Below are 12,902 nucleotides of genomic sequence, written 5' to 3'. Positions count from 1 at the left end.
GGTCAAGAGCGTGAAACAGTAAAAGGCTAGGAGACATTCTATACCAAATTCATTGTTCCAAAGAACACGATAATTGGTCCTCAGCGGCTCCTCGAACGCCGAACGATCGGACTTAACGTAGAAATACGATCGCTGCCAGTCATTCGTCTTGGTCGGATAGCCTGTTACTACATTGTAGTTGGGACGTATCTTCAGTGATAACAGTCCCCGATTAATCTTCACTGAGAGCAACACCGGCCTCCGCCCCGATGACCATCAGCGCGACTGCCAGACGCCAAGCGCCATTCAAGAATTGGCTCAGAGCAACTCCTCGACGCATCGTGTAAGCGGTGACGAGTCGAGGTATCGGAAACCATAACTTCGTGTCCCCTTCGAAGTACGATTCATATACGTACTGATATCCCTTCGGGGGAGACCACGGCCTTTGGTCCTTCGTCGGGATTATGAATGTAACCCCAGTCGCCTTGCCTTTCTTCAGCAGTTTCGTTACCGACTCGAATGTAGATCGCGTCGGTAAAACGTTCGGCCAATCCTGCCCCTCGACCACCGAGGGACGAGCTCGTGTCGGATCAAGCCTGCGCTGCTCCTCGAAAATATTTCCCGGGTAATAGCAGAAAGGAGTCATCCCGTCGTCAGAGGATCCATCGCCTCCATCGTCGTCTTCGCGAGACCGAACCATCACCTCCGAGATGAGCATACGCTGTTCGCGAGTCATGTTCTCGGTATCCATCATCGCCTCGCGATGAGCCACCTCTGCGCTATCACCGGATCCACGGACCCTCTCCAAATCGCTGTCGGAACCGACAGTACCCGCGGTCATCTTCCCTTTCTGTTCTCGGGAAAGCCTCTGGTTCGTCGACATACCGAGTAGAGGAACTAAAATAGAGAGCAGAAGCTAGAGAGATAAAGGGATAGAGAGAGAAAGTACCTGATAACTGAGAGAAGAATGAAAGAAATCTCGAGAGAGATCTCTTATTTATAGAGAGAGGGGAGGCGCTCCCCACGAGGTGCCATCATTAACCCTAAGCGGGCCTAATTGGGCCTGTCGGCGGGCTCGCGCGTCACCCTCAAACGCGACCTTTCGGATTCTCAACGAAAACCCTAGCGACGTTTCGGCTTCTCGATCGAAAACCGATGGCGGTCCGATGTCACATCACGAACCAAACACAATCAATTTGTCGGTTTATAAGAACTCGCCTGGGATACCGAGCATATGACGGATCGGTTGTTCGATCGAAAGCACTGGGAAAATCTCTCTGCAATGGCTTCTCGACGGAATCAAGGAATCAAAAGACTGAACCTCCTATTCTTCGAGCCCTAACTAGCTAATTCGCTGTGATCGATTGCTCGACTCGACAACGAACTAGGGGGGACTTACTGTTGGGGATGGATTGTCACCACCCACAAGGCCCAGCGAACAGGAGGCCCATTAACATCACTCAAAGGCTGATCGGCTCGAAGCCGGCTCCCGATGAGTCGCGACTCGGCTCGTGACCACTATGGACAGAGGGCGAGCAGCCGAAGACAGCGACCAAGCGGCTCGGGCCGAACAGTTATCCAGACTGGGCCTGCAAGACAAAAGGCCCATAATGAAGAGGACGAATTAGGTCAAAGCTAACCGACCTAAGAAACTATATAAGGAGTTGAGGACAGGAAGGAAAGGCATCACCACGGAGACACACATACTTGCGGCTAGATTAGGGTTTCCATTACTCTCTTTGTATCTCGCCGTTTTCTCTTGTACTTCCGGCTAGGAGCTTACCGAGCATCGACTAGCCGGCTTTCCTATTCTTGTACCCTCGTTATTCCGACTCTAATAAAACGTCTCTGTTCATCCCACTCTTGAGTTCTCTTACTTTCTGTTGACCAAACTCACCTCAAACAATGGTCGTCTCTCTCCCTCTCTCTGTTCTTTGTCGTTCTCTCTCTCTATGTGTTCTAAGTTGTCCTCTGTCTCTCCTTCATCTGTCTCTGTTCTTCGTCATGTTTGTAACTGAAAAATAAACAGACCAATACCTAATTTCCTTTTAGTTACCCCAAACAAATTTCGATCTTTTTTAACTCAAGTCTGGTTATGTTATTGTGTCGATCGGGTCAGAAAGGTTTAGTGGGCAATCGCAATTGTAAAACGCAATTGTATTAACTTTTAGTAATTGATTAAAGGAAACATGTATATATCTTAATATATAAAATAGACTTCTCTGGCACCTTAAACAGCCACGTCGCCTCTGGAGATGAGGGCATTTTGCGACACGTGTTGCTTCTTAATTAGCCAAGTGAGTGCACGCATCTATATATATGTCACGCGCGTTGCTTGTCTGTCTTTAACAAATTGTATATGTTCGTGTTTTTGTTTTGGGCTTCCAAATGTTGTCGACAATTCAAGCCCATTCCCATGCGAATCCACTACGCCTTTCTTTTTTTAGACACAAACCACTACGCCTTGCTTTTGTCGATCCGTTGCGTTTTGTAGTTTAGGGTTCCTCTGTGTTCTTCTTCTTCCGGCGAATTCTTAACCTCCGAGTTTTCGACGTAGCAAAACACTCCCTCTCCTACCCGTAACGCCTCATAACTTCTCTACTTCAGTCATTTAATTCCAGTTTTCCCTTCATTCTCCCACTCCTCCTTCATTAAGATTTCAATAAGCCTTTTCGTTTGCTCTGAAACGGCCAAAATCCCCACCTATATATATCTCACCTTCTTATCATGCAAACTACAACTCGAACCAAATCCGAAAACATTCGATTTCCAAGCAACCGATTCCGATGGCTAAGAGATCATTAAGAGATATTCATCAGAGTTAGCCAAAGAAACTGCATTTGCACTTGATTCACTCAGCTATCACTAACATGTAATAGTCGTAGCTTTTCCTTCGCTTTCTCTAATTCTGATTACTGTAACAGCTAGAAAATCCTTTGTACTAGCTGTTGTGGAAAAGGATTTGATGGGTACGTATCTGTTTATTTCTTAGTTCATTGACTCCGATAATTTTTAAAATCTTATTCTTTAATTCATGGTTTTGTCTGATCTTTCCTTTGGTTACTGTGAAAAGTGTTTTCGGCTAAATCTGTTATGGAGTTCTTCCTGATTGTGTGCAAGATTTTTTTTCAGTTTTGGAGTCTATTTATGCTCCAATCTTCATGCCGTCCTTCGTATCTAATGGTTTTCATGTGAAGTTTATTTCTTTTGTTGGAGGTTTCTAGAAAAAAAACACAGATACTATGTTATCAACTTCACTAATCGTTGAATAGTTATGAAGATCAGTTATCTTTCTTTCTTTTTCAGACCAACAACTTCACTAATTGTTGGTCTGAAAAAGAAAGATAGTGATGTCACGCTTACACAAGAAAAAGAAAGTGGAAACAGAGCCGTCTAGGAAGATATTCTCATTGAAGGAGCTCCACTCAGCCATACACATCTGTAACTACGACAACAAACTCGGTGAAGGTCGCTTTGGCAGTGTGTATTGGGGTCAGCTCTCCAATCATTCACAAGTATATTCATCTCAACGTTTTTTCTCTTTAACTGAAACTGTTATGTAGAATGTTCTTCTTTAATCTTGTGAGGTGAAACAATCTGCTGGCCTGTTCCGTATTTTGTTGATCATTTGTGTTCTTTCAGGTTGCAGTCAAGAGACTCAAGGCATGGAGTAACAGAGAAGATATATCTGTTGTTGAACTCGAGATTCTTTCCCGTATTCGGCAAAAGAAAATTTTGAGTGTTCGTGGGTACTGTGATGAAGGACAGGAACGTCTTCTTGTCTATGATTACATGCCGAACTTGAGTCATGTCTCAAAGCTTCATGGCCAGTATTCGGGATAGTGGTCTCTAGATTCGATCACTCGGATAAAGATTGCCATAAGATCTGCTCAGGCCCTTGCGTGAGTCTCAAGCTCTAAAACCATTCAAGAATAAGTTTAATATGTTCTTAGTTTCTGACATTTTTAGTCTTTTGCTCAGATACCTATACCGTCATGAAACGCTGCATATAGTCAAGGGAGATGTCAGAGCTAGAAACGTGTTGCTAGAATTTGAGTGTGAACCTCATGTTATGGACTTTGGAAATGGCAGACTGATGCCAGATGATGACGAAAAATGGAGCTACTAAATCCAGAAGTAACAATGGGTATATCTCGCCAGAATGTGTTGCATCAGAGAAAGAATCAGAAGTCGAAGACGTGTACAGTGTTGGTATCTTATTGCTAGAACTGGTTAGTAGTAAGAGACAAGCTGGGAGGCTAAACGCAACAACAAAGCATGGTATAACCGTGTGGGTGTATCCGTTCACTTGCCTCGGATGTGATGATTAACATGTACTGAATATTGTACTAGGAAATTAATAAACCTTTGCTCTCATGGTTTTTCCTTCAAAAGAAGACCATGTGAGCTACTCCGTTGTGTCCGCTACTCCGCTGTATGCCACGGTCAAATGTCTCAAATATCTTACAGAGTTTATCTTGACAAATAATAAAGTTATACAAATCCAAAATCTTATTTATAATCTTTTTGGCATTAAGTATTCACGTGTATACAATGTCAACATTTTCCTACCTCACCCATCACAAAGCATCAACAAATGAATTCAAATCATCCATTATTAATTATTGACAAACTTCTTCAAATTTCCAAAGGCGATGTCATTACCCATCCTGGCAAATCAAGAAGATTTAAAATTATTGATGACAAAAAAAAGAAGATTTAAAATTATTGTGATATACATAAAATAATTTATTAATACATGTACAAATCACTTCATGTGTTCTCTTTGTTATTTAATTTTGTACACTTTGAACTTATCGAAATTTTGAATAAAAGTCGCAATATAAAAATAAAATCTTCAAATAGATCAAACTTTCTGGTATATAATTAATAAAAATTGTAATATAATAATAAAATCTTCAAATAGATAACAATAATCGCCAGCATTGAATCAAGAATATCGTAACAAGGCTTCCACCATTTAATTAAGTGAAACATCTCCATCTCAACTCCATAATTTATTCCAAAAATGAAATGCAAAATAAAGTATGAACCAAAGAATAAAAGGTTACTCCATTTTATTGTCACTAACCATTATCAATAGATCAAAAAACAATTGAAATCATTAGAGAATAAAATATACGAACCCGGCCCGTAGCGCCGGAATACCACTATATATTTATAAATATATGATTCCTGTTTCCATTTGGCTGATCTTTTCCCCGGTCTTTTGTTTTATCTTTCAGCAAGAAAACCCTAGAGTTCAACTATCAAATTAGGGTTTGGAGTTTAGTCCATCGCTATCTGCTTCGACAAGTGGGAGTAGCTAGAGTGACCTTTCGCCATGTTCATCAAGATGGTGCCAGTTCCCTCCCTCTAAAATTGTAGTTGGAACTGCTTTTCATCTGCCATATATTCTCTACTGAATTTCTTCTGGAGTTTCGATTTTGTGCAAGGTTATAATCGAAGGTTTCAAGAGTTACAAAGAGCAAACTGCTACTGAGGATTTCAGCCGCAAAGTTAACTGTGTTGGTAATGTTCACGGATCTCCGATTATTAAGTTTACCAATGTTTTACACGTTTGATTTATTCTTGTTGGTAATTGTTGCACCTATGCTTTCTTGGTAGATCTAAACTTGTTGCTGACACTGATGATCTAATGTTCTAATTTGATGCAGTTGGGGCAAATGGGTCTGGGAAAAGCAACTTTTTCCAAGGTTAGGTTTGAGCTTCTTCATCATTTTTTTTTTGTCAAACTGTGAATTTCATAGAATATGAGAAAGGTTTGTAACTAGTTACAAAAGAGTTTAATCAGCTATGGTATACCTTCGACAAATCTTTCTACCATCAGCTAGAGTGTCACTGAAACCTAGCAACATTTCACCTCCTTCAATCAGCTCGAATTCTGGCTGCCTTGACTTACGGTTCTTCTTCTTTCTGAAGATGTCCATGGTGACAGTCGTAGCGATAATAAGAGGAAGAGAAAGTGGCATCATTGATCGGAGAGGAGAAGATGATTTGATCTGTGAGAGAGAGAGAGAGAGGAAGAAGGATTTAAGAATCCTCGGGGAGGGTTTTTGGAATTGACTTGTGGATAAAGTCAACGACAAGAGAAGGGGAGAGAGAGATGCGAAGCTTGGTCCATATATTCCGTGTTTGTAAAGAAACATCTCTAGCTCTTGATTCTCATTGAATTATTGGTTTTTGGATGCAGCAATTCGTTTTGTACTGAGTGACATCTTCCAAAATCTGAGGAATGAAGATAGGAAGGCGTTACTCCATGTATGTCCATAAATTTTCTCTGTTGACTGCATTTGATGTTAACTATATATCCTGCAAAATTGTATAACTCCGAGTTATCCTGTTATTGGACAGGAAGGTGCTGGTCATCAAGTTGGATGTGCGTTCGTGGAGATAGTCTTTGATAATTCTGATTACCGTATCCCTGTAATAATTCATAAATTCATAATTGATCTTTCGAAATGATGAGTATATATATATTTTTGCTGCACCTTTCAAAATCTAAACATTTCATTTATTGTCTGATCTGTGGCTTATGCTTCTCGTCTAGGTTGATAAAGAAGAGATTCGCTTGCGCCGAACTATTGGTCTGAAGAAGGATGAATATTTCATGGACGGGAAACACATTACGTTCGTAACTCTTCTATGAGTTTTCCATTGCCCTATTTCGCGGATTGGTGAAAATTTCTAAATTTTTAAACAAAATTTTCAGAAAAAATGAAGTTATGGATTTACTGGAGAGTGCTGGATTTTCTCGTTCTAATCCTTACTATGTTGTTCAACAAGGAAAGGTATGCTCCTGCAAGAGAATATTATTGAGTTGCCAAGAACATTAGAGAACCTAAATTAACTAGGATTAACAAATCTTGTTTTTATGTGGTATGTTTGTAGATAGCCTCGTTGACACTGATGAAAGATTCAGAACGGCTGGATCTGCTAAAAGAGATTGGTGGTACCCGTGTTTATGAGGAGACACGCCGTGAGAGTTTGAAAATTATGCAGGTTACAGGTAAGTTATCAGTCTGCACTGCACTAATAGTGGAACCTCTTTAGTTTTTCTCGTGCATGCATGCATGGCTACCTCAAAAATCTAATACAGCCGCATGACTTGCTTCCCAGGGATTAAACGGAATCAAATCATCCAAGTTGTCCAATACTTGGATGGCAGACTAAAGGAATTGGACGAAGAGAAAGAAGAACTTAGAAAATATCAACAACTTGATAAGCAGAGAAAATCACTTGAATACACCATTTATGACAAAGAGCTTCATGATACTAGGGAGAAACTAGAACAGGTAAACCAATAAATTTAGGGATATGTTTTCAGTATTGTCTTTCTAGTTTTGTAGTTTGCTCTAAATTTAATGTTTTATTAAGCTTCTGGCAGACTCTTAGCTTTTACTATTTTTTCTGTTCACTCACACATCACTTTGGCTTTACCTTTCTACATCTGGGAATTTTATGTTATGATCCAGGTTGAAGTTGAAAGAACTAAAGCATCTGAAGAGTCTACAAAAATGTATGACCGTGTTGAGAAGGCCCAGGACGAGTACAAGAGCTTAGATGAGTCACTGACAGGACTGAAAAAGAAGCTTCAGACAATGAAGAAGGAGAAAGAAACTGTTGAAGCACGAAAAACTGAAGCTATAAAGAATAAGACACAACTGGAGCTTTGATGAGAATGATTTCAAGGAACGGATTGCTGGAAATATCCAGTCTAAGGTATTTGATTGTTACACATGTGATTACACGATACTCATTCACTTCTGTATAAAAAATTTAGGAAAAAAGTATACATCAGTATGCATTTAAAGCTGTTGGTTTTCTATATGTTTAGCTAATATGCACTAATGAAGTGTTATGCCTTTCAGAATGATGCACTTGAGCAACTTAGTATGGTGGAAAGAGAAATGCAGGATTCTTTGAAGGAACTAGAGGCGATTAATCCCTTATATGAAAGTCAAGTTGACAAGGAGAAGCAGACGACCAAAAGGTAGGCCTATATATTGTCTGTTTAACACGAAAATAAGCCTTGTTCCTACTAAAAGAGAGTGGGTTGTATATATCGATAGATGCAGATGGAATTGTTTTTTCCTTTTTATCCTTTTTATTATGAATAAGAGTCCTCTTACTTTGACAACTAATGTGTTTTTTTTCTTACAGAATCATGGAGCTGGAGAAGAAGCTTAATATTCTTTATCAGAAACAGGGACGTGCAACTGAGTTCTCAAATAAGGCTACTCGAGACAAATGGCTCCGGAAAGAAATTAAAGATCTCCAGCCTGTTCTAGACTCAAATTTAGTTCAAGTGAGTTTGCATTATTTAATATGGATACTGAAAGGATGGAAACGTTGCCAAATATTTTGTTCTATAACATTTGAATCTCTCTATTATTTCACGTTTTGCAGCGGATATATATGGAATCAGTTTTATATGATTGGTGGTGATATAACTAACATGTTTCGTCTATTGTAGGAGCAAAAACTTCAGAATGAAATTTTTGGCCTCAATGTTGATTTAAGGGAGCTTGATGCACACATCAAGAACCATGAAGTTGAAATTAGTGAACTGGATACTCATATTTCCAAGTCCCATGAAAAATTCAATATTAAAAAGAGGGAGAGGGATGAAGAGCATAGAAAACGAAGGTAAAGTATTGCTGTCATAAGTATAGTAGGGAATTTCTTCAATATAACAGAAGATATGTTTTTTTTTTTGGTAACACAGGGAAAAATGGGGAGAAGAAAGTGAACTATCTTCTGAAATTGAGAAGTTGAAAACGGATCTTGAAAGGGCAAAGAAAACTCTTGATCATGCAACTCCAGGAGTGAGTGAGTTATTGATCAGCTTAGGTACCTCGTTTAAAGTAATTCAACTGTTTCATTTTTTTCTCAGGATGTAAGGCGAGGACTGAGCACTATCAAACGGATTTGCTCTGAGCATAAGATAAATGGAGTTTTTGGTCCACTTGTTGAGCTGGTTGATTGCGAGGAAAAGTTTTTCACTGCAGTTGAAGTCACTGCTGGAAACAGGTATGCTTGAAACTTTCTAATGTTCACTCTCTTTACTATCTGCTGGCTTATAATTTTCTCTTTTTAATCTGCAGCCTATTTCACGTAGTAGTTGAGAATGACAATATTTCAACAGAGATAATTAAACACCTAAATTTTCGAAAGGGTGGACGTGTGACCTTCATACCTCTGAATCGGGTAAAGGCGCCACCTCACGTAAACTATCCAAAAAGTTCTGATGCAATACCACTGCTGAGAAGATTGAAGTTCGACTCCAAATTTGCACCAGCATTTGCCCAGGTGCTCCTTTTGCTCTTTCGCACGTGAACTATTATTTCTTGTCACCTTAACTATTTCACTTTCGCGCTTATTTTTTTTTTCCGATAAAGTCGTTATATCTTAACGTGTCTTGATGTAGGTTTTTGGTAGAACAATAGTATGTTGTGATCTGAATGTAGCAACAAGAATTGCTAAGAGTGATGGCTTGGATTGCATAACTTTGGAAGGTTGGAACTGAAAATACATTTAGTTTTACTATGCTTCAAATTCGACTTGTATGGTACCTAAAGGTTCTGGTGTGTCATGACAGGTGACCAGGTGAGCAGAAAGGGTGGTATGACCGGCGGATTTTATGACCACCGGCGTTCAAAATTGAGATTCATGAATACCATAATACAAAATACAAAGTCTATTGATACGAAGGGGAAGGTGTTGGAGGATGTTAGAAGACAGCTGCAAGATATCCTTTCCATAACTTAGTTGTGTTTTTTTCTTTTTTTTCTCTTCCATGCCAAAAGTTCTCAAGTCAAAGCGTTTTACTTAAAATATCTCACTGATAGATCAGAAGATCACACAGCTTGTTACTGAGCAGCAGAGACTTGAGGCAGACTGGACGCATAGCAAATTACAGGTGGAGCAACTGAAGCAAGAGATAGCTAGCGTGACTAAGCAGACACATGATATAAATAAATCCCTTGAACATAAGGTCATTCTTTTGATGCCTTTTTTTTTTTAATTTTTCATTCTTTTGAATCATTTTTCTAGCAGTTTATAATATTTCTTAACCTGTTTGCAGGAGAAATCACTAGGTGACGTTAGAACACAAATGGAGCAGTTAAGATCTAGCATGGCCATGAAGGAAGCTGAAATGGCCACGGAACTTGTGGATCACCTAACCCCAGAAGAGAGTGAAGAATTATCACGATTAAACCCAGAAATTAAGGATCTTAAGGACAAACTTATTCCAATCAAGACAGATCGGATTGAGGTTGGCCAAATAGTTTGAATGTTTGCATTCTCTGTTGAGTTGATTTCTAATTTATGTCTGATTTACAAACAGAGGGGGACAAGAAAAGCAGAGTTGGAGACTAATTTGTCTACCAACTTAAAGAGGAGAATAAATGAGTTGCATGCTACCTTAGCTTCCATCGAGGATGATAGTTTGCCTAGTTCAGCTGGTTTAGAAACACAAGAACATGATGATGCAAAATTATTGGTTGAAGAGCTCACAAACGAGCTCGAAAGTGAGCCCCAAACACTCTGATCTACACTGTTTTGAGCTTGTCGTTTACTGTTTGGACTTGTAGACTCACTGCCATTTCATGGTTTTAGGTCTCTGTCGAAGCATAGATGAGAAGACTAAGCAGGTCAAGAGAATTAAAGATAAGAAAGCAAAGTTAAAGGTAGTAATATTTTCTGTAGATTTAAGAAAATATCGCTAGTCCTATTAGTTATCTGAAAAGATTTCTTGTTCTCTCAGACATTGCAAGATGACTGCGAGATGAAAGTGCAAGATGCAAATAAAAAGTTGGAGGAACTATTCAGCCATCGTAACACACTCCTTGCTAAGCAGGAAGAGAATAGGAAGAAGATTATGGGAATGGGTCCATTGTCATCTGAAGCTTTTGACACGTATGTTTTGGTTTTTGTTTTGTTTCTTAAGAGTTCTATATATATATATATTTTTTTTTTCTTTTCTTTTTGAACAATAAGAGTTCTATGATATTTTTAAGCTATTATGGTATTAATAATAGGTATAAACAAAAAAATATAAAGGAGCTACAGAAGATGCTACACCTGTGCAGTGAACAGCTGCAACAGTTCAGCCATGTTAACAAGAAAGCGCTTGATCAATATGTAAATTTCACAGAACAGCGAGAAGAACTTCAGAAAAGGAAAGCTGAGCTTGATGCAGGAGATGAGGTAGGAGTCAAAATTTTTACTGAATTCTATGTAGAAAGTAGAAGTTGACTTTCTGACACATTTGACGTTCCTGCAGAAAATTAAAGAACTGATTACAGTTCTGGATCAGCAGAAAGACGAATCTATAGAACGTACTTACAAAATGGTTGCACTTAACTTCCGGGATATATTCTCTCAGCTTGTGCAAAGTGGACATGGTCACCTTGTCATGATGAAGAAGACGAATAAAAAGGCATGCTTCTGCTTTCCTTGATAACACTCCCATATTTTATTTTATTTAATCCCTTGTGAGTTTTCATTATCAAATGGGTAACTAAAATTCCGTGGACGTGCATCCATAGGACCATGATCATGATGCTGACGATGATGTGTGTGGTGAAGCTGCTACAGAGGGAAGGGTTGAGAAATACGATGGTGTAACAGTGAAGGTACAGAAGACTCGTGGACACTAGATATAAAAAACGACTTGTCTAGTTTTCACACTGATCGCATTTGGGATTTGTTTGGTAGGTGTCGTTTACTGGTCAAGGGGAGACACGGTCGATGAAACAATTGTCGGGAGGACAAAAGACCGTTGTTGCTCTCGCATTAATATTTGCCATCCAGAAATGCGATCCTGCACCGTTCTATCTCTTCGATGAGATTGATGCGGCACTTGATACTCAGTATCGAACTGCTGTCGGCAGTATCCTTTTTTATCTAATTTTTTATTTAGTCTTTTACTGCAACTTTCTCACACGTGCACAAAAACTCGCTCCTCTCCCCCTGGTCAGTAACATGATGTATTTAGGAATTATGATGATTTCTTAACCAAACAATTTTATTAGACATGATTCGTGGTTTAGCTGATGACAGCGTAAGTACGCAGTTCATAACCACCACTTTCCGTCCGGAGCTAGTGAAAGTTGCGGATAAGATATATGGAGTGTTTTATGAGAATAGAGCGAGTATTGTGAAAGTTATTTCAAAGGACCAGGCGTTGAACTTCATCCAGAATGAATATCAGTCCCATGATACTTGATCATTACGCACTCAGGTTATTTACTCTTTCTTCTAAGTACTAATCTATTCGTTTAGACATTGTATGTAAAAGCTAAACGATGTTATTTAGCTATTTTAACTATTTTCCAGAAAGTTTGTGCATTTACATGTCTTCAGAGATCTAGAATTGAGCATTTAATACCATCGAGTTTGTTTGTACGATATATGTGTGTGTGTATATATATAAAGTTACCGTTTCTCTATTTTGGTGATGAATCGTATCATCTACATGTATGATACATCATTTTAAGAGTATCATTAACCCCGAAACCCACTAAAAGTTTTTTATAAAAAAAATTTCTTCCGACTGATTAAAAAAAAAATAAAAAAATGCACCAATCGTGGACAATCGCATGTCAATGAAATCTGCGAACAGTGCAAAAAAAACAGACCAAAATCGATCCTTATTAAGCAATTTCTGGAACTGGTTTTTACAAAAATGGGCCCCACCACCTTAACACTACAAGAAAACACGCTGATACTGAAAGACTTTTTCTTAGGTATGTCGTCGGAATAACTGTATTCCGACGACATACCGAAGAAAAAGTCCCTCGAAAAAATCTCCTCGAAATTTCATTTTCCCTCGAAATTTTTTTCGAAATTTTGTGACGGAATTTCGAGGAACAACAATTCCGAGGAGATTTAGA

General features: G+C 39.0%; 1 protein-coding gene and 1 pseudogene across 1 annotated transcript; both read left to right on the top strand.

Annotated features, from left to right (window-relative positions):
* The first annotated feature begins 2,378 nt into the window (after positions 1 to 2,378).
* Positions 2,379 to 4,501, top strand: LOC130509060 (PTI1-like tyrosine-protein kinase At3g15890; annotated as a pseudogene).
* A 670-nt stretch (positions 4,502 to 5,171) lies between these two features.
* Positions 5,172 to 12,446, top strand: LOC108846191 (structural maintenance of chromosomes protein 3-like). The gene is given in 29 exon segments (XM_057005798.1): positions 5,172 to 5,338; positions 5,436 to 5,511; positions 5,658 to 5,696; positions 6,194 to 6,261; positions 6,355 to 6,426; positions 6,551 to 6,630; positions 6,713 to 6,791; positions 6,892 to 7,009; positions 7,120 to 7,295; positions 7,476 to 7,673; positions 7,675 to 7,722; positions 7,872 to 7,993; positions 8,164 to 8,308; positions 8,477 to 8,649; positions 8,729 to 8,828; positions 8,897 to 9,033; positions 9,108 to 9,312; positions 9,431 to 9,518; positions 9,602 to 9,751; positions 9,846 to 9,997; positions 10,088 to 10,279; positions 10,352 to 10,535; positions 10,624 to 10,694; positions 10,772 to 10,923; positions 11,046 to 11,214; positions 11,291 to 11,446; positions 11,556 to 11,642; positions 11,725 to 11,899; positions 12,042 to 12,446. Coding segments are annotated over 29 exon segments (3,621 nt in total). The 5' UTR covers positions 5,172 to 5,323; the 3' UTR covers positions 12,236 to 12,446.
* Positions 12,447 to 12,902: the final 456 nt, after the last annotated feature.

This window comes from Raphanus sativus, chromosome 3 (assembly GCF_000801105.2).
Source record: "Raphanus sativus cultivar WK10039 chromosome 3, ASM80110v3, whole genome shotgun sequence".
Classification (NCBI taxonomy): domain Eukaryota; kingdom Viridiplantae; phylum Streptophyta; class Magnoliopsida; order Brassicales; family Brassicaceae; genus Raphanus; species Raphanus sativus.
The sequence above is the reverse complement of the archived record's forward strand: the minus strand, read 5'-3'. Positions and strand labels throughout refer to the sequence as shown.